The 21,769-nt window shown below is 39.5% G+C and overlaps 2 protein-coding genes across 7 annotated transcripts in view; one reads left to right on the top strand and one right to left on the bottom strand.

The window, feature by feature from the left end:
- Positions 1 to 46: 46 nt before the first annotated feature.
- cunh5orf49 (chromosome unknown C5orf49 homolog) lies at positions 47 to 6,522 on the bottom strand. The gene is made up of 3 exons (XM_038725906.1): positions 6,287 to 6,522; positions 4,508 to 4,624; positions 47 to 1,824 (listed from the first exon to the last, which is right to left on the bottom strand). The coding sequence occupies exons 1-3, from the start codon at positions 6,401 to 6,403 to the stop codon at positions 1,645 to 1,647; spliced, it is 414 nt and encodes a 137-aa protein (XP_038581834.1). The 5' UTR covers positions 6,404 to 6,522; the 3' UTR covers positions 47 to 1,644.
- Positions 6,523 to 12,890: 6,368 nt separating this feature from the next.
- Positions 12,891 to 21,769, top strand: part of trioa (trio Rho guanine nucleotide exchange factor a) — a 75,465-nt gene continuing 66,586 nt past the window's right edge. For 3 of the 6 annotated variants that reach the window (XM_038724490.1, XM_038724489.1, XM_038724491.1), the window contains exon 1: positions 13,416 to 13,485. In XM_038724490.1, the coding sequence (XP_038580418.1) occupies positions 13,416 to 13,485 (70 nt within the window). Of the gene's footprint in view, positions 13,486 to 21,769 lie in introns of all 6 variants that reach the window. The other 3 variants (XM_038724494.1, XM_038724493.1, XM_038724492.1) reach the window with 2 other exon arrangements.

The raw sequence follows: 21,769 nt of genomic DNA, 5'->3' as shown, positions 1-21,769 counted from the left end.
AAACACTTGTAAGATCATTAGTTTGAATGATTTAGGCACAATACAAGTTTTCATGTGGCAGATTTATTTAATGGAGCCATTCAACAGATTATATTTTTGCAGCGATTAAACTAACGAGAGATAACATGTTCATTAATGAGCTTTATTCCTGGTAAGTAGATTTTCTTATGTTCGGACAGAGCCAGGCGAGCTGTTCCAGTCTTTGTGGTAAGCTAAGCTATTCGACTGCTGGCGGCTTTGTGTTTAATAGAAAGATATGAGAGTAGTATCGATAGTCTCATCTAACTCTTGCCAGAAAGCGATTAAGTGTATTTCTCAAACTGTAGAGAACAAAACTATTATGATGATACGTTAGCATCTAGACTTATGTAACTATCACACTTACCAATATATCCTCTGGTTAACAAATACCAATTGTCACTGTTAATACTTATTAATACGTATTGTTTGTATGAATACTTATCACAACTTTATCAGATGTATTTGTTCTTGTGAAATGATTTGTAGTGCAAATCCATAGAGTAATGATAATGCACTAAGATCCAATAAGAAACATTTACTGCAGGACTAATCAGACATCTCTGAGGATGAATCTTCTGATTGAGGAGTGAAACCATTGTTTTATAAAGATTTGTGTGACAACCTTTTTATTTCAGTCAGCTATTTTTCTCTTTCTGCTTTTGAAACACCACCTTGTGTATTAGCTCCTGGACCCCTTAAATAAACACGGCAGTTCTAACACCAAACATTAGGTCTATTTCAGCCAGAGAACAAAAGCAGAAGCAAATGAGACATGTCTGTGCTCAAAATAAAATCCCATTATGTAGGAGGGTGGTCTCTGTTGCGTGGGTTCAGAATTTATACACAGAGAGAATTCAAGAACTTGCAAATCAAAGAGGTTAGCGATGCACGAAAAGAACTTTGTTTACACAAGGCAAGGGTAACAAGAAGTCACCTGCATGACAGAAAACGGGAGAGATCAAGTACTGGTGATGTATGGTGGTTAGAATAAATGTGAATCTGCTCAGAACTAATGATCATGGTTTTGGTTGGAGCAATTCTTTGTAAACAGTTTATGTAGATTCATCTTATCCCGACTTTCAGTAGTAAGTGGCAGGCTCAATAAAGAAATCCTCTTCAGTTTAAGAATTCACAATGTGCACCGTCACCCAGGACCTTCAGCCTCAAAGTAAACAAACATTAAACTAAAGGCAGAAATCTGAACACCAATACTCTGGTCTTTGATATGTGCAATACTGAGCTGCAATCACTGGTGGACATTTTTTGATTTATAGAGTGTCTGTACCACCTAAACCTTTAAAGGACGTTCATAGAGACGGAGTGATATCAGCCTCAAACTAGAAAATGTAGCGTGAGGATCCTGGTAAATGTCACTGTCTTCATATTTTCTGATTTAATCTTTAAGGTCTTTTGACAGGTAATATTTCACTTAAAATAACTATATTTCTTGCTAATTACCAGTATATAATATATCAAGATTCTATGTCGTCTGATTAAATGATGGTTGAATTCTTTCACAATGGACCTATCAAGTAAATCTACGCTCTGCAACACGGGTTTATTAGTAAATGCTTTCACCGTGAGAAGAAACACTTTCATCTCATGCTGGGAGACTTCAGGCTTTCAAATAGGGGCCACTGATCCGTATCCTTCTGCCACATTCCAGATGATCCCATTTTTCATGAAAAATTCAGCTTTGATGCAAGCCACATGTTTGTACTGCCGGCCTGTTTGGTAGAGGACGGGAACAGGACGGCGGCCGTATTCTGAAGAGGAGCGCACAGGAACAACTCTGGACATCTCCTGGGGCAGGACAGTAAGGCAGAGAGACACAGAATCAATGTTTGGGGAAAATATCTGATCGGTTCATAATAACATTAATGATGGCTGCATTTCAGTTAGGTATGTCAGTTCTGGGGGGCCAGGTATTGTTCCCTTACTGGCCCGGCCTACTAACTAACGTCACCAAAGTGGGACAGAGCCATCATCAACAGTGTTATTTCCACCTGTAATTTCTTGTCCGTGACAATTCATACATTTAAATGGATGTATACAAATTAAACTATAAACCTATAATCACAAACGTACCTCTGTTTATACATCAAACGAATCAGATAAAATGATACAGTTGCTTGTTTGGGTGCTTGTTTAGATCACTGTAAGTAGAAATTAAGTTAGTAGCTAAGCCATTACAATAGTGGTATACTGTAGTACTCACTATTCTGTATTAAATTCAAAAGTGGTTTTACTTGCTAATAGTACAAGACATAATGATTCCATAAATGGCAATGTTTTGACTTGGTCTATCCACTAATTCCAGTACAGTGGCATGAGCTGGACGTTTCATGCCCACAAAGTTTTGTATATCATTTTAAATGGTCATGTCATATCTTGCTTTGAACGTACTAAAAGGTAGATGTTTACAAGTGCTGCTGTACTGATGCTTTGAGCAATTTTAGCCCCAAATGTGTCCAGTGAATGCTGAGAGTTTAGCATTGAAAGGCAGGGGTAGTATACAGCATCAGGTTCCTTATTCTATGATCGTACTGAACTTGCTGCTATTCTGATGCATTGTTATGGGATTGTTTTTGATAGCAAAACATGATGTTATAAAGCGATAGGCATTACAGTTGAAGCACAAAAAAAAGAACTCTGTCAGAACTGAGTTGATTGTTACTCCATCTCTGCCTTAAGTTTTCATTTTGCCTCTTCACTGCCATTCCATGTAATAGGGTACAATATTGGCAGGAGTGAAAATAGGCCCAACAATTGAAACTATTAGCTAAGCCATAACGGTGTATTAGGTATTACCCAGGGCAGCAGTGTGTCTCAGTGTGAGCCAGCAGATTTTTGAACACTGGGAGCCTCTGACTTCAGGGAGGCCAGACTAACTTTCTGTAGAGCTGACACTACCTACTTCTGGCTGTGGCAGATTGACTGGTGGGTTTATATTTGCATCAGCCTAAGTGGAAACAGGAACAAAAAATAACCCACTACAATTTTCCTTTGAATAGTTTATACAATAAATAGTTTTTAATTCATATTCAAATGTGAATTGCAGAACAGAAACGTCATAATTCAGCAGGAGCTGACAGCCAACCACTCAACTCACTGTAATTACAATCTCAGGAGTGTGTGTGGATGCTTTGTTCACCACCCTCTCTGCTTTCAGTGACCCAGAAACTCACTGTGAGCTAGTTTGCTTGACATGAATAATTACTCTATGGAGATATAATGGCTTCAAAAGGTACAATAAACAAATGCCATAAAACCTAGAGATATATGAGGCCACCACATGGCAAAAGAAATGTTAGCAGAAATGAAGCATTTTGCTCTTTTAGAATTGTCACCCTATACTGACATTTCCATCTATAACAGCCATATTGCCAATGTCATCTAAAGGTACTGGTATGCAAGAATAAGCAGCTGGCATTCAGGAAACACCAATATTAGCTGAGTAGAGTGGTATTGCTTATAATATACTGCTCTACGGTCTGTGTGGGTGGTCAGTACTATATGTCCACTGACGTTGATGTTTACTAGTGCTTATGCTCACGTGTAAAGCAACCTCTAGATAAATTAAGAGGCTGAAGAAAGTAAGACTGATAAACCTAATGCTGAGACTGGAACATGGTTCCTGACTCCATTACAGGAAAAGTCATTTTCAACATGTTGCCTGCAGTGGGGAACATAATATGAAAGCCATCCCGGACAACATAATGATTGATTACCATTGATTGTCATTGCCATTGATAATCATTGATTACATACTGGGTCAACTCAAAAGGAATGAAAGATTTGAATCGATGTATGAGTGTTTCAATATGTGAGATGTAAACAGTTAATCATTATTAATACATTATTAAATATTATTAATAGTAAAATGGATTAATATTATCAAGTCTATCATTTCTGAAGTTGATTTAAACATGTGCACAGTCTTTGACAAGAGGATCAGCTCTCTCTCTGTGGGGTGTGCACACCAATTCTTAAGGTAGCTGTATGTTAAGCAGCTGCTTGCAACAGCAATAGAAGTGAGAACTTGAGCATGTGTGGCAGCTCTAGGGCTTCTTTTACTATGGAATAGGATTTATGTAGTGAATTGGTAAAGTAGAAGTAGTTAAATGTACCAAATAAATGTGACTGGAGTAAAGCTAAGCAGCAAGTCTTTTTTCATTTTATGTTGATCCATAAGTTGATCCTTAACAGACTTCAGCTACAATCCAATGTTCTAGTACAATCAACAAGGAATACAATTTAATCCAGTACAGAGTTTGGATTACTACAGGATCTACAATTTTTCAAATAATGAGAAGCAGAATTATAAAGACCATTTAACACAATTACTAGCCGGGACAAGTCCAATATCTTGCTGAGGCTAGGTTGAATACACTTGTCAGATTCGTTTAACTCAAGTTTGAGTTCATCAGCAAGCTGAAACAGTTCAGATGAGATGCTTAAATAGCCACTAAAGTGCAGTCATTACCTCTTCGTTTATGTTTAGTCCTCTCCCTTTATGGTGTGTCCTGTCATCTCGGTGCAGTTTCATATCATAACCCTCGGCCTGGTGGAACACTTGGTCATACATGAAGACTTCTGGGGCCTACCAATGGAGAGGCAGCGAACAGGTGTTTATCATTCAAAGCCTGGCTTGAGCCAAAAGGGGATGATTTTTCTTTCTTTTTACACTTTGGGCAAGGTGCAGGAGGTAGAGGTAGACCTGAAGGAAGCAATCACAGTGATCTCTTCTCAAAAGTGGTTGAAGTAAGTTGCAGTGGCTTTCTCTTGATAATAGAAGACAGTTACACTGGTACCAGTTTCTATTCAAATGAATTAATTTTAAATATCCTGTTTATTTACAAGAGTTTTGCATAACTCTAATCATATTTATTATCTTGGAAGCAATAACAATCTATTTTTTCATGTCCCAAAAACTGCACAAGAAATAGGGAAAAAAAGCATTTAGGGTTAAGGCTCCTAGAAACTGGAACAATCTACCAATTTTCTTGACATCTTTGAAGTATCTAGGTTCATTTAAGAATGCTCTTATCATTCACCTTACAACAGACTGCTCCTGTTAACTATTGTTACTTACTGTTTTACTATTAGTGTTGTGTGTATTGGTGTCTAGAGTTTGTGGCATGTGCAAGGCACATGTTTTTTGTATTCTTGAAATGTTTACTATTGTGTGTTTGATGTTTGCTGTATATATTGTGTATTTTTATATTATTGTGTGTTTTTGGTCAGGACCCCCTCAAAAACGAGATGGTACATCTCAAGGGGTTTTTATCCTGGAAATAAATAAATTTCTCACAAGTAAGTTACAACAAAACCAACAGCACAGTGGTGAATCAGTCACCAGTGGTATTTCTACGAATCATTTAAAAGAGATCCTCACATGGCAACAGAGTAATGTCACTGTTGGACAGAGGTTTCTTTTGTGGCTTCATGATCTTTTCGTGTATTTCCATAACTAAGAGGTATGAATCAGATGTGTCATTCCCTCCTAGACAGTTTATTTCTTATTTACTAACTTGACTTACAACTGGGTTTGCTGTGGAGGAAAATATCTGCAAATCATTATCTAATGCATGTGAGAAAAGCTGTCAGTGAGATACAATATAATCTAGTATGCTGTATAATCTGAGTTGTCTCTAAGATAACGTTACATTTGAATAATATTCCCTGACTTCCACTCATACATAAGCTGTGTTGAGAAGGTTATTTTGGAAATGTAACAGGTTACTGATTACAAGTTATGCTATTTAAAATGTAATAGTAGTGTAACTATTTCAATTACTTTATCAGAGTGTTACATTTACATGTTACATTACATATAATTACTTTTCCAAATTTCTAATGCATGTTTTCAACTGTTAGCCATTTCCAAAAGACAGCTTGAGAGGCAGTGTAACTGGCAGATGGATGGCTGTAAAATCAAACATGAGAACAAGTCAAAAGCATCAGAATAGCATCAAACTTTACTTAATGGCAAAGGAAGGAAGACATTGTGCACATGAAAAACATGCAAGCAACAAAATTAATATTATTCAACATATTGCAGCAGGGCAGCGGATTACCGTAAACGTTACATTTATTTTGTAATTAAGCTACATACATGTAACTAGTTAATGTTACTCCCCAATGAGGCATATTTTCTGTTGTGATATTGTCACAGTATAAGAAGGAATCTAACGTTAAACATAATGTAACCTGTTACATTAGCAATGAGATTATCTTAGCAAAGCTGTCAACAACTCGTCACCTTTGAGTCTCTGTTAAAGAAGGACATTTCTTTCGGTTCCTTCCGTCGCGCTGGGATGTAACTGAATGACGACAAGGTAGAAAGTGGTTTGGTTTGTGCCTCGAGTGATACGTCCATCTTCTCGGCTTTAAAAAATCAGTCAGTAAAGGTAATAAAAGGTAATATAGGTAATAAAAAACTCAGAAAACTGAATCCACAGTTGGAGGACGCAGAGGCTGGCGTCTGCGGTTGCTAGGATGTCGATTCGCTCCAATTATTATGGTGCCTTCACTGGCTCTTTGTTTGCCTGAACTTTAGGGTTTTAAGGTACAAAGGTTGTTTATTTATCATTATAAGCGACAACACAACGAAAAACTTTCAAATTAAACGTGTATTAAGATATAGTTAAATTAAGTTAAACAATGTGCTAAAATGTTGAGTTTAAACTCAAATGCATATAGGGGCAAATATTATGAGTGTCCATCAATCCTTTATACAAAGTTCTTAGGGAAAACCAAGGACTGGTGCAACACATTTTATTATTTCAGTGTGAAACATAGAGTTGTTACCAACTATAAGCTTTGAGGGAACATTAGACAACTCCGTGGTGCTTTTATCGTCTGAATCCATACTTCTTCTTTTTTTTTAATGATCACATTTCAGTTGATTTAGCTGAAAGCCACTCTTTACCATGGGACCTGTTGGGAAATCATTACAAATGCACTCTTTTGTGGAGTCACAGAGCTGTTTTTTGCTGCAGGAAAATAATGAGGAGGAAAGCCATAGGGGGGATTATTAAGTTAATTGACCCAAATTGCCTGGCTTTTACCACCAATTATTGATAAAGTTACTGTTTTTTCACTTGGCAACTTCAACGCATCACCAAAAAGTATAATAATTACTATTTTCCAATTTGTGTGTGAAACTTTAAGAGACAGCTGCCTTTTAGTGAGTAACTAAAGTTAGACTGTCAGGCAGTAGTGTGTGTATTTAAGCAGATTTATTTACAGGTAAGATCTGACAGAATTACATAGTTTTACATTATATTATTATAGTTATAGAATGCCAATATTCACAGGAAAATACCCAGAAAATTGTTTGTTAGCTAATACTCTTTTTACTTCACTGCTACAGGATTTTAATATATATTAAAATAAAGTCATAGCACATCCTTGCACAGTTGCACCAGTATCTTACTTTATGCTAATACTTGTCCCTTCAAGGTCCTTCGAAAGTCTCTCACTGCATCTCCCGTGAAACTCTGGCAGCAGAATGAATTTATAACACTGGACAGACTCTGCCTCAAGCACAGTGACGAAGATGTGGTTCAGTTATAGGTCAGGAGAAAGTCCAATTGCTGGGGCTTCAGATAACATATAAATAACATCACAGTCCCTCAGCAGTATGCAAAGAAACAGCTGGTGCATCTCAAGTTAATCTTAGCAAATTGATTCCAGTGGGGAAAGAGGAAGTTGCCACAAAACAACTTCTGCATGACAGTAAGAAGTGCGCTAAACAGAGGATCGGTCATTTGGGAAATGCACTTATTCGCTTTCTTGCAAAGAGTTAGATGAGTAGATGTCTTGACTGTTATATATGAAGCTACAGCCAGGGGATAGTTAGCATAAAGACTTGAAACAGGGAAACAGCTTGTCTGTCTCTTTCCAAAAGTTGGTTTCATGGGGGTTACATGCAGAACTTTTTCTTGGCTTGGCGCAGTGACTTCCTAGAGTTTCAGAATCAGAAATACTTTATTGATCCTCGAGGGGGAAGTTCTTGGGTTGCACACATTGCACATGAAGGCATAAAGGAATAGAAATAATAATAGAAGTTGGTAGGTAAAAAAATATCTCAATTGTATTGATGTTGTATTGACTGTTTAAATAAAAATATAAAGAAAGAAATATAAGGAGTATGGATATGTACAATATTTACATTACTAACAGAATTGTGATGAACAGTAGTAGTGAATAAATAGAAGCAGATTGAATATTAAAACAGAGAATATTGCACAGAATGTGAAGCATTGCACTACAAGGTCCAGTTTAATAACTAACTGTGTTGCTCAGTGTCTGACCCATTAAAAGTGTCCATGTGTCAGACACTTTGAGGGAGGAAATAAAGAGTTGGATGGCTACAGGCAGGAATGACTTCATGTGGCACTCTGTGGTGCATTTTGGAGGGATGAGTCTTGCACTGAAAGTGTTACTGTGTTTGACCAGCACATCATAGAGTGGCTTGGACACCATCCACCTCTCTGACACCACTGGCAGAGAGTCCAGCTCCACACCCACAACATCACTGGCCTTGAGGATCAGTTTGTTGAGTCTGTCAGCATGTGAATGTGAAGCAGTCTGTGAATTTTTTTATATTTGGCTCCTGGACAAATAAAACAAAGGAGATAGCAGAGGTGTTGCTCATTTTGTTCCCTTCGGCAAGAGCCAGATCAACAATTTCCCCCTTTTGTCAGTTTTTATGCTAAGCTAAGTTAATGGGGTGCTGATTGTCGCTTCATATTTAACAGACGTGAGAGTGGTATCAATCGTTGTTATGATCTATGTTGTGTTCTGTCGCTGGTTTTTGTTCTTTGTTTCAGGAGGCTCCCAATCAACCAACTCCTCCTCTCTAATCAGTGGCCCCCGATCTTGCCTTACAAAAGGCTCTTCCTCTGTCGCCATCCCTCACTCTCTTAGCCAGCAGCAACATGCAGCTCTGCAGGCGCGGAGTCTCTCAGTTTGTTTGGTCTTTGTTTTCTTTGCTTTACTTAATAAACTAACTTCTCCACAGAGCTGGGTCATCTTAACTCTTGGCAAGAGAAATAAGTCTATTTTCCAAAATGTTGAACTATTGCTTGAACCTGTTTGGGTTAAATTACATTTTGAAGGGGAAAAAAGAAAACAGCATTGTGTGTATTTTAATATAATGGGGTAATGTGACAAAAAAAAATGCAAATGCAAATAAATAAATGTGCTGTACTTTAAGTTTATTGTGCCTCCCTCTATCACCCTCTAATACACAAAAACAAATACACAGATTGTGTGTCGCACACAGTGATGGTGATAGTGGATTGAGAGAAAGCTTACATTGTCCACATAGTGGTCCAGTTGACCTGTTAGCTTTTTCCATTTTGGAGAGCTGTGACATACATGTTTGTGTGTGTGTTTGTGTCTGCCAGTCCCACCTGCTGTTGTTGTTCTCTCCTTCCACGTAATTATGACAGAACAGCAGGGGGTGACCAATAAGAGGACACCACTCACTGCGCTGTGAGTTGGCCCAGACCACAATGTGCGCGCACACACACACACACACACACACACACATACACAGAACCACAATACAAAGGCCTGTATCTCATTGAGAGCAGGGGAGCACAGATTTTGACACAAACTGCCGGTGATTCAGCAGCGCAGTTCAAGAGGTTTCCAACAATAGTGACGTAGAGGACAGTACAGATGTGTGGACAAAGTGAGAGAGACAGACAGAGTGAGGCAGACGGTGCATGATCAACACCTGCTTTCTTTCATTTTAGAGGTTGTCTGAGAGCACGGGAATAATTACTGCTGACATTTCAGAGGGATATATTGCTATTTGGCAGGAGTCACAGCAGGAGTGAAACCACCTGAGTTATTAAAGGGAGGTACTGAGCCTTGCTCTTATCTGCATGATGTTTTATTAGTATGGAACTAACCGGTACATTTTCATCTCTATTCTCTGTGCATGCTTTATATCATTCAAAGAAGCACTGAATTGTGTCTCAATGGGACTTTTCCTGTTTAAATACAGGTTTATATATATTTATGAGCAGTCCTCATCAGTATAAAGCCAGGCCTTTCTGGAGAAGAAGATTTCAATATTACAATAGTAAATAGAACAACGTGACTTCCAATCAGCTTCTGATTATGAGCGACATGGATGCAAAATTTCTTGCTGAAGTTGAAAAAGTTCTGGTTTTTATACATGAGAGATTTCAGTGTTTGTCTTTGTGGCCTTTCTTTACTTGCTGATTTTAAGTGGAGGGCTCACTGAGAGGAACATGATGCTATGTATTTCTGCGGCCCAATCAGAGTTGAATTAGATTTGAATGAAAACGGGATGACAGTTGTGTGGCTGTTTGCTTGTGTTGCCACCAGTGTCAGTAAAATCTTGTTCAAAACTAAGAGAAGAAGAGGTGGTACTTCCACTATTTGTCTGTGTATGAAAGGCGGTTGATCACTAGTATCAGCCTCCCACCTGCTGGACATGACAAGTAATACATCAGCATCTACACAAGAAACGTAATTTACCGAACAACAGACACATAAAACAAATTATATTATATGTCATAATGTAAATATAGAAACCTTTGGTCAATGAATCTAAGTCTACAAGGGTCAATGGTCAAAGGTCAATGTAATCACACTTAAAATTGTATTTAATTCAGCACAGCTGTCTGTCAAGCTGAACTCAAAGTGCAAATATATGGGAGCCTTCTTTCAATCTGGCACAGCTTCTGCATAATAGCAGTGGAACAAGCATCTTTGCCTGAACTGAGATGCCTTCATATGGTAAGATCCTGGGAATAATGAGATATTAATTCTATTCATGGCACATCAGGTCACTAACCCTGTGCAGATGATTTAATGCGAGACTATGTAACTTTTTAAAGGAGAAATAATGTTTCTTTCACAAATTAAAAGCTGAATCGATAAGCCATGAAACGCACCCTTGCTCGATTTAATACACTCAGGGGTTTTGCTGCTATGTCCCCTGGTATGACCAATGCTTTATGGCAGCTAATGCTAGCTAACATTAGCAACCTTTAGAGAGATATTGCTGTGTAACTGGCATTACAATGACTTCCCTATTTGTGCTGCTGGTATAATCTACTAGTGTAACATTATTCCATTTGTCACTAGTGTCTACAGTGGCCATTATTAATCGTGTTGCATTAAAATTTCAACTGCTCTTGACTATTACGTTGTGCTGTGTATAAGAACTGACATTAACTTCTGAAAAAAGTCTCTATATACTGTAGTATGCTAATATAATCTGCAGTGTCTATTGTGAATACAGAAAGGTGGGTAACCTGACTTAAGATGGGATAACAGGTAAACAGTTATCCAAACATGAATTGTACACCTACAGTCAAATATCACCAATGAGCCGACCTTTCTGCTTAAAACAGTTTAACAGCTGCGAAAGACAGAGGAATAAGCCTGATCTGCTGTCCTGCACTGACTGTAATGAACGCATTACAGCTAAAGGTCATTTTCCATGTTGAGCCCCAGTTATAAAAGGACAATATAATATCATCTCATCAATAAATCACTCTACTATCGGCTGCCACATTTATGCAACAGTTAGCGAATACCAACAGCAGGACTTTCTGTTCCTTCCCAGAAACTATTTACTTGACATTAACCCTGATAATTGGCCCTGGGTCTCACTTAATAACATGCAACCTACACATTTGTACCAGAACAAAGACTACAGCATAAACTGTTTTGGCTCTGACACAATCAGTGTGGTACAAACACTAAAAGTGACATATTGGACATATCAATGGTCCCTCAACTATCCCCAGCCCTGCTGCAAACAAACAAAAACACTGTTGCGGGTTCTTCTTTTGCTGATAGGGATGTATGGAGACTCAAATTGTTCAACATTGAATAAAGGACATTACGAAGTATATAATCCTAAGAATAATTGCAGACAAAATATTTGATATAAAAATAAAATTTTGAAAAAATACAATACATTTTTAAAACATAGCTCAATATTCTGAAATGTACCCTTTTTAACTATAAGAGATCTTACAACATTTTATTTTACTTTACTCAAGTTGTTTTCATTCCAAAATATTATTTTTCCAAGTCTGTTTTTATTCCACACATTTAAAGAAATATTGACTTATAATCAGTTGCTAGTTTATTAAGTACGGCATAGTTTATGCTAATTCAGTCCACTAAAATTTTGAAACTGCTTATTGATTCAGCTTTATGATCCGTTTTTTTATATTATTTTGTGTACCCAATATTTAGTCAACCCTCATTAAAAAAAATGATTTATCAATAAAATGACAGCATCACGTGCTGTAATAACGCATTTATTATTTGATCATTAATTCCATTGTGTTTCATATCATTTGAAATGTAATAGGCTACTGCACGCTTTGGGTCTCCGCACAGTTTGAGTCATTGTGTCCTGTTTGCCACCACTTCAGAAGGCTGGATTGTTTCTAACACAGGAATGGTTTCTCTAGCAGCTGCGGGTCAGTCAGCGATGGCATTATAAAGTATGGGGTTAAATCATGCACAATAAGTATTAATATGGTCAGCACACGTTTCTGTGTCCATATTCTCACTGGAAAGTGACTGAGCAGAAGCATCAGTTCATGCCTAAACCTGCAGATGGCATCAGTAATACAGCTCAGATCACAAAGGATAGAGAATGCCGTGACAGAGCTTCACTTGAACAGCTGACCTTTTCTGTTTGGATTGTATCCGTGAGACTTTACCAATCGCTTTACTCCTCCCTTTAAATATGACTAATTAAACGCCCGCCCACTTTACATTGAGAAGTCACAAAAACCGTCAACAGTAAATGAATCATGGTCTGTTAAATGTTCCCAAAATGTGGTCTTTGCCCAACAGCGTGTCGCATAATTGGGCTAGATTAGACAGCTCAAGTTACACATAGACTATATGCCTGTCATTCACATATGGATCACCACTGACAGCCTGCATGATGCCTTGTTCTTGTGCATGTGTAGCTTTCAGTACTCGTTGGTTTTACGTTTCGCTGTAAGTTGGACACGCGCACACACACTGTGACCGCCTTCGTTCCTTGATGACCCACAGTCTGCACATTTCCGAAAGCCTACGGAGATTCACCGAGCAGCGACCCGGCCCCTCCCGCCCCCCTCCTCTGCGCTACAGCTACTCTCCCCTCGGCTCCACTCCGAGGAGGAACCCGGTGCCCCCGGCTGATCGTTTCCAATTACGTTACCCCAAGATGGAGGTCTGCAGATGGCACCGCTAGCGAGTTCGAGTCACCGTAACCACCCGTGTGTCTTTAATGACGCTTTTTTCGGGACAGAAGTGATTTTGTGCCATCTTTTTGTCGATTTTGTGGGGGACATACTGAGCTCCAGGTTCGGGTTGTGGCAGCCATGAGCTCTGGGGAAGGAACGGAGGAGACTACGAAGGACGCCAGCGACATAGCGGCGTTCTTCAAGACCGGTAAGCCCCAAAATGAGGTGGAGAAGTCGGACTGAGCTCCACTGAGAGCTGCTCCCTTCGGTCCAGCTACATGAGGGACATTGTCTGTGCTGGCTGTTTTGGAAGTCCAGACAGTGAAGGATGTGGACGCTTTACCCGATGAATTGTTGTTGTAAACTAAAAATAGCAACGAACAGCATAATTATACCAGTCTGTCAAATGGGTTTCTTAAAAGCATTTCTCTAATAACATCAGATAGCCCGACTGGACTGTGAAGCCAGGCAACGTTAGCTAGAGAGCTAATTGTCAGAGTTCCATCTTCGGACACCTCTTGCCTAGATCTGGCAAAGCTTGGCTAGCTAGCTTTCTGTGTTACTTTACTTCAAAATATGTTATATGTTTTGCCCTTTCCATGGCGCTCCTTAAGCTCTCTTACACTAATGTTTGCAGTCAAAATGAGGAAGTGGAATGTAAGTTTGACCCAGTAAACATGAGGAGAAAGGAAAACAATGTAACGTTATGTTCTCTGGCTAGCCGAAGCCCGACAATGCGACTTTTTTAAAATTAAGATTACTACACTGTTAAAATGGCACAAGGATGCCATATTTTGGTTAAATCCAGTGCAGTGACCGTAAAGTTAGATTCTGCTGAAACGAGAAAAGAACAGGTTAGGGCTGTCCGATAATGGACGGTTGTCTACAACATTAGCTTCCAGTGTTAGCCTGTAAGCTAGTGAATCCTGAATCAGATTTGGTGACTCCTGTCTGCTTGGATAGCTAACAAATGCTAGCTAGTTTAGCATCGCTAGCGTGCCTGTGAGCTGACAAAGCTGGCGTGTATCTAAAAAGCTTATTGATGTATTAAGTGGAGACATATATAATGTGTGCCTGTTTTAAATTCACTAGTCCGTTCACTCATTGTTTGCTATTTTCTGTGCTGTTTTTGACAGCACAACTGTCCAAGCTATGTAAACAATACATGGCGTGGCACATTCAGCCTGGGTGTGCACTGTGCTGGGTAAGCTAGCAGTGTAACGTAGCTATCAAGGCCAAAAGGCTGCCCACAGTGTAACGGGCTGTTGGTTGTGATAAAAACCCCACAATGTCAGCGACACTGTTTTATTCATACAAAACGGATCAGATGATGCCCACTAGCATGTACAGATTATTAACAGCTAATTAATCAACAAGGAGTGTTGACTTGATGTCCTAACATGGGCCTACAGTCATTTCATGGGCTGCAACAATGGCTCATAAACTGTGAATTTCAGGGGTCCTAGCAGAGATTTAAAGGCTCTGAGAAGCATAATGGGGAAGTTGTGTTTTATCCAGCAGAATTTGCACAGTGAAACCGTGTTATTAATTTCCATGCCCCCATATAATGTACAGTATAATCTGGTAAAAGGATTAACAAAATATTTTAATTGACTTTCCTGGGATATGGTTGAATGAAATGGTAATCCATGGGGCGAATGCTTGTCCATTTGTGGGTCTTTGGCACGAAAAAGCTGGTGAGCTTATGGGCTGCACTTGCCTATGCCAGATAACCCTTTAGCTATATTCAGTGACTGCAAGCCGTGCAATGCTTGATGTCATGTCTGCCAGTGTCATCATCTCACCCCTTTCACTTTGGTAGCTTACTGCTTATGTGTTTTTAAAACAAGTTTCTCCATGTACCTATAGCTGATTGTGTAGTATAGGTGTAATGGTATCTGCAAGTCATTTTTTCCCCTGGTTATAGGTGCATACTCATGTGATCATAAATTAAACTGTGGCATAAGACATTAATTGTGCACTGTGGGTACTGCTCATAAGCCAAATCACTGTTAGCTGTTCTAGTGCATTGTCATGTGTAGGGCCATAGTGGAAGAACTGAGATTTTGAAGTACAGTTAGAGGGGGTGTAAATGAGGGCGAGAATGCAGAGTATTGACATCCAGCCTCTGGCTCCTGTGGTTTTGTGTCTAGTGAGATAATAAGCACAGAGGGAAGTTCAGTATCTGTATTGAGCTGATCTGATGGCTTCCACTTAGGGAGAGAGACAAGAGGCATCCTGTAATTCTGTAACTGTGTGCTTTGTTGATGGTGCACAGCTGCAGCCATTCTGCTTCATTGTTAATCAGATCTGTCGCTAATTTGTTATATAATTAAAATGTTTAGATATGCCTTCTTTTCTTATTACCCCAAACCCATCGGCTGCAGTTTGAGAATGTATTTTAGAAATAGCTCTTCTATTTACCAATAGAGTACCTAAACCGTATATTTACTTTACTTCTTTGTGTGAGAGAAGCAATGACACAGATAATTAGTTTTCGTTGCACCCTCTAGCAGTGGTGGGACTGCTACTGCTGAATTAATAAAACTGAAATAGCGTGGATACAATGAAAACAAACCTATGTCTGTTTTTGACAAAACTGCACTTGAAGGATCAAGAATGAATATTCTGCTCCATTATCTGCCGCCTGTGTAATAATCACAAGAATATTTTAACACTGATTGTCAAATAAGTGTCATTTAAATATCATGCCCGTCTGGTCTGTACTTGAAGCATTCTCGTAATTACCACAGTAACTCTGATGGTAGAGACTGAAGTCCTTTAAACACAACAAACCTGTCCACAACCTCAGCTATCTTTATGTTATCCACAGCCTTAATTTGACTGTGACGTATTGGGATCCGCAACTTTGTGGAAACATGGCCTACTGGCACTTAACTCTAAATAATGACGTTTGTTGACAAAATGCTACCATAAGCAGCTTTTTTAGTCTAACTACCATCTTACGTGAAGATCTTTGAGGAGCATAATATTTTTGTATTCTTCACAAACACCCCTTGTTGAAGCTGTAAATAGCACTGACTACGAGGAACGTGTTACTGATTGTGTTGCAGTCACAAGAAGCTCAGTTAGTACTGTTTATTTTTGCTTATTGTTTGATGCTACTTCAGGTTTGTTGTACCTCTACGTTTGAGAGCGGGCGGAAGTGGAGATGCGTTGTCCATCTTTATACAGTCTATGAATGATAACTATGGACAAATATTTGCTGTAAACATGATTGGATTTGGCTAACAGTAATTTGATTTTTGTTTGTGTGCAAATCATGTCCATTATCTTTTGTCTCCTAACAACACGTAACTACATTAGAAATGCATTTAGTAACACTGTTCTGCACTTTGTTTGAGCTCTATGTCTGGTTCATATTGTACACAGTCTCTAGTTATCTTTCCCAACTGGTACTGAACTAATTTCTATGGTTATTGGCTCCAGTACTGTTTTACCTAGAGCATCCTTGTTGAAGGACTGCAGATTCAGAATCTCAGTGGTGAAACTACTAAACCTGAGTATAGATAGTCTGCAACAGATTTGTACAATAAGGTATTTGGAAGTCTTGAGTGTCACTTTCAGGCTCCCCTCCGCTTTGTTTTTTTGCTCATGAACTTCCTCCTCATAGATCTGGGAGTCTTGTTTTGACATGCACAGGTTTGAGTATCTTGCCACAGGCTACGCTTTCAACCCAGCTCCATCCTCATCTCTTTTTCCATCCTTCGGCATTTGGTCTCTTTGTCTTTCCCATGTACTCGCTCTTCACTTTCTTCCCTACTCTCTGTCCGACTGCCTGCTGTCTGAGTGTTCATTTGCCAATGTCTGTTTCATGTTTTCCTCCCTCCCTCATTCTTGTTGCCTCGTGTTGGGCCTTTCCGTCCTGATGCAAAATGACAACTAATAAAAAAATAAAAAAAAGAGCCTCCCCTCGTCTCTCTCTCCCCTGTCTTCCAGACTGGAATTAATACCTTGGCCTCAAAGCTCCAAAATGGGGAGTTTTGTTGTGGCATGTTGTCAATCATCAAGTTATTCCACTCCAAACATATCTTTGGCTACAATGATGACTAAGAGGCTGATTTAGTGTTGATTTCATACAGTCATTACTTGTTGGTAGTGTAGGGCGTTATTCATGGTGGGAAAATAAAATCCGCACTGCCGGGCCTTCATGAATGAATGTTTAGAGGCTGCAACACGCCGTTCACAAAGCTGGTCTGTATGTTTGAATGAGCATTGCTGTGTATGTGTGTTTATGCAAGAACGAGAGTGGAACAGACATGCATGAGAGAGAGAGAGAGAGAGAAATTTGATCCAGAGCATGCATTTATGACTCAGGCCCATTCACCCAGGATGAGGTCTGAACACACACACATGCACACGCACATCACTCTGAGACTAATGGATATTGATCCAGGAGATGGAGACTGATCGAGGTCCCTCAGTAAAGGTTTCCTCCAGGCCTAAATCTGCCAAGTCAGACACACAAAGCAGAGACTAAAACCTAATGCTGTGCAAAGCAGATTTCTTTTATCATCCCGCGTTTATGGGATGGAAGCAAAGAGGATTGGTGCATCACAAATAATGAGTACAAACATGGTATTTGAGCCCAAGCCAAAATTGCCAAAAACCCTGCCATTTAAAAGGGTTACTCCAGCTGTCCAGGACTTCCATACAGTTAGGTAGGCTTGTGAGGCTGAGAGATCCTGACTTTTAGCCACTAGTATGAGCCACACCCCGCAAAATTTTCAGTTATAACATGTGCAATTTTATACATTGTGATATAGTACATCTGAACTTCTGTAAAATGATGAATATATTTTTGGCAAATTGCATTTTATTAAAAAACCCTCACAAATCAAATTACTCTATCGCAATAGTGCAAAAATCTAACGTAGCCATGAAGCAGTTCTACTTATTATTTTGCCACGTTGTCCACAATTTTACCTACACCTGGAAATATTAAAGGGATGGATTAAGGATGCGTCGATCCGATACGCCAAATCGATATTGGTGCAGAGAGTGACTTTCTTTGTCAGTATCACTCTAAAAAATCTGTTATGTTAACTCAGTCTCGATAGGCTGCCAATTGTTTTTTAGCGCTACAGCAATACCTTGTGTGATGTTACCTTTAGATAAAGATTATCATAATGATTTCCGCTCTGTGAAGTATACAGATTCTGTCATCTGGGTAAATCAGATTGGTACTCGTCTGCAAGTGCAAATGTTAAAGGCAGTAGAGATACCTGGGAGAGAGAAAGTTTTTAATCGGTGCATTCCCAGGATAGTCCTTGCAAAATCTCTGACCGTAGACAAACTTGCATGGTCTCACAGTATATATTGTCTTATCGCCCTCCCCTGCCTCCAAATGTCTGCAGCTGTTTTTTTTATTTAAATTAAACAATGAGCAGAGTTTTGCTGCAGAAAGGCTTTAGAGCACAGAAATCAGTTCACTGGAAAGACGTTTTAAGAAGCTCAGGCTGAGTATTCGGGGGTAACTCTTTTCGACACTGAGGCATCATGTGATTCGCTGTACTTGGGGCTTCGTCATAGGCAGCCGATGTTCTCTCTCAGTTGCTTTTCACACTCACACAATCACTTTCTCGATGTGCTGTTTCCACTAACCCTGTCTCCGTCTCCTCCGGCTCATCTTCTTCCTGTCTTTTAGTATTATTTTGTCTACATTCTACTCGTTTTACACCACACACATGCTCAGCTGCAGTATATCAGGTACCTCACACACCTCTAAGTAAAGGCAGTATTTTGCAGTAGAGAGGAGTGAACATAATAAATGGAAGCCAGCTGCAGGCAGAGATGATTTTATGAGATTTTATTTAGCCAGGCAGCTTCAATCAAGAGCAAATGGATGGCCGGGTAAAAAGCTTTTTAGAAAGGGCTGGAGATTAAGCTAAAACATGGGGAAAAAAACACTCCTACTCGAACAGTTCCCTTTATTGTGGCATTAAAAATTTGATGTTTCAGTTAGAAAGGCATTCATCCCTTAAAATGCAGCACAAACTGAACACATGGTAACAAGGCGAGCAGTGCAGACACTTGGAAACCATTAGTGGACTGACCGTTTGTCCTGAAACAACTTCTCCCTGTTATACACATATTCTTGAATAGAAGATTGCAGAACAGTGCTGACAATATCAGTTGTTTAGTAAAGAGTGAATCATTTAAATCACTCTCATTTTCCCATGGGTAGCTGTGTAAACACATAATCTGTCTCAACCATAATAACAGATGCAGGTGCATTACATTTTAAAGGCAGATTACAGCTAGCAGAGCAAGCCAAACCCCCTCAATCTGCCGCCAAGTCAGTTTGAGTGGGAGGATTGTGGTTTTTCCTTTTCTTGTTTGAATTATTATCTGTTGAAGGCCGTGGCAGTACGATCAACGTTTTTAGTCAATCATTAGCGTTCAAACACAGAAAGTTCTCGGCTCAATGAGAAGAATGACATGGCAGGTCAGGATTAGCGCACACAGCCTGTGATATGAGTGTTTGTGCCAGAGTAAAGGGAATCCAAGGTTATGTTTGACAAATCACTTTGTAGAATGTCCAGCGTTCTATCGGGCGACTTGTGTGAAACGTTGCCCACTTGTAAAGCTTAGTGTCGTCTGAAAGTGGGACAGGTTCCAAAAGTTACACTGACAGCAAAGAACAGCCAGAGCAATCACAACACAAACATATTAAAAGTTGCTAATCTCAGACCAAAGAAAGTGAATTAAAGCTCCACAGCAACCACTTTGGCAACTACTACTTAGCTTAGCAGTCATTTGGATTAGTGTTTTCTGCCATCTGTTGAATGATAAGTCCAATTTTCACTATCCTTTTAGCTCCCCTAACAGCTAACTGCTCCACTATGTTCACCAGCTAGTCGCTAACTGTGTCCGACCGCTGTTTGGTGTTGAGCAGGTAGTGTAGAGTGGTTTTACAGAGGTTTTTCTCCTAAAAACAGCTGCCTGCTGTGGTCAAAAACAATGCAATGAGAGCTAAGAGAGTGAATCAAAACAGTAAAGTTATGGGATGAAAAACTAGAACAATGAGCTGAAAGACTCTAAAGTGCTTCATGGAGCTGAGGGGAACTGTAGACTCGGGTTATAATTCACTGTAGATTGTAGCAGCTTTACATGTAAAGCCATGTTGGTCAGAAAGATCATCCGTGTTCAGTTAACTTTCCCTAGAAAAAGTTTGGTCAAACAGTTTCTGTGGTTATGATGCCAGCTGGCACGTTACATCATCTCGCTTAAGGCCTTTGTTGCTAATCTGTGTATCATATCACAGGCTTGTAAGGACTGGTCATCTGGGTCAGGTTTACTTTGGCATTACGATGACGTATTCCAGTGTGCAAAGTCTGGGTTTGCCTGTTAAGTTTTTTAACTTAATGTCATGAGGTGGGCCAAGAGGTACATTTTTCATGGTGGCAGTAACAGTTTCCTGTCCGAACCACACTAGTTTTAGTGGTTGGAACCAATCAGACTGAGGTTAAATGAGGAAATCTTATGAGGTCATAAAAGCTGATAACCATGGCAGACCAGGAAGGAATCAGTTGCAGAATTACCTTGCAACATGTAAATGAAGGAACAATCTACCAGCAATATCTACAATTATTGATGCAAATAGAGAAATTACTAATGCAAAGGAAAGATTACGGGGACTGCAACGGGAACATATGAGTGAAAAAATGTTTTGTCCTCACAGATTGGGGTCCACAGCCGAAATGGTCGGAAAACCCGGGCCCACAGATGTCTGGCTAGACTAAACACTGTAATTTTTCAATCAGAACACGGTGAGCGAAGCCATCAAAAGCCATGAAGTAAAATGAATGGCAGCACTGGAGTTGTTTGTAGCCCAAAGCGTGTATGATGTCAGTGTGAACTCTAAGGCGAACCACAGTAATACAAACCAAAAGCAGAACAAAAAGCACCAGATTGCATTTCAGAGGGAGTAACCTTCACTTCCCTGATAGTCGGATGCTTGTAAACACTTTTTGTCTTTCTCTGGATGTGCCATACATGGCAATGTGAAGAGTGGCCTGTTGCAGCTTAACAATGAAGCAGGACAAGTTTTTGGAGTGATTTGAAGAGGGTGACAAATAACATTGGCCCTGCATGAAGTCATCACATAAAATTTCCATATGTTGATGGTAGAAATGCTGTAAAAATGTATAGCTGAGTACACAATGTTTTGATCCCAGAAAGTCAGTATGTTATTAATAGTAGAGTGAGCAGATTGCAGCAGATCATCTCAGTGATGGAATGGAGCGTGTCGGAAAGCAGACTGGCCAAGAACTGTTTAACAACGAATCTGCTTCCTTAAACAGGAATGTATAAATGACGTGTTTGAGGGCAGAGCTATGTGACAGTGGTCCCTGTCCTCGTTTATGTGTGTGATTGTGTGATCTCAGCTCTAACTGCATGTTAGAGGTGAGAGTTCATTGGATTACACACGCTGACCTTAATCTAATCTGATTATTCTCTGGGATTAG

Source organism: Micropterus salmoides, unplaced genomic scaffold, assembly GCF_014851395.1.
Source record: "Micropterus salmoides isolate LMB-PRFRI ecotype aquatic unplaced genomic scaffold, ASM1485139v1 Ms_hic_scaffold_17, whole genome shotgun sequence".
NCBI lineage: Eukaryota > Metazoa > Chordata > Actinopteri > Centrarchiformes > Centrarchidae > Micropterus > Micropterus salmoides.
Note: the sequence above shows the minus strand (reverse complement) of the source record. Positions and strands in the feature narration are given on the sequence as shown.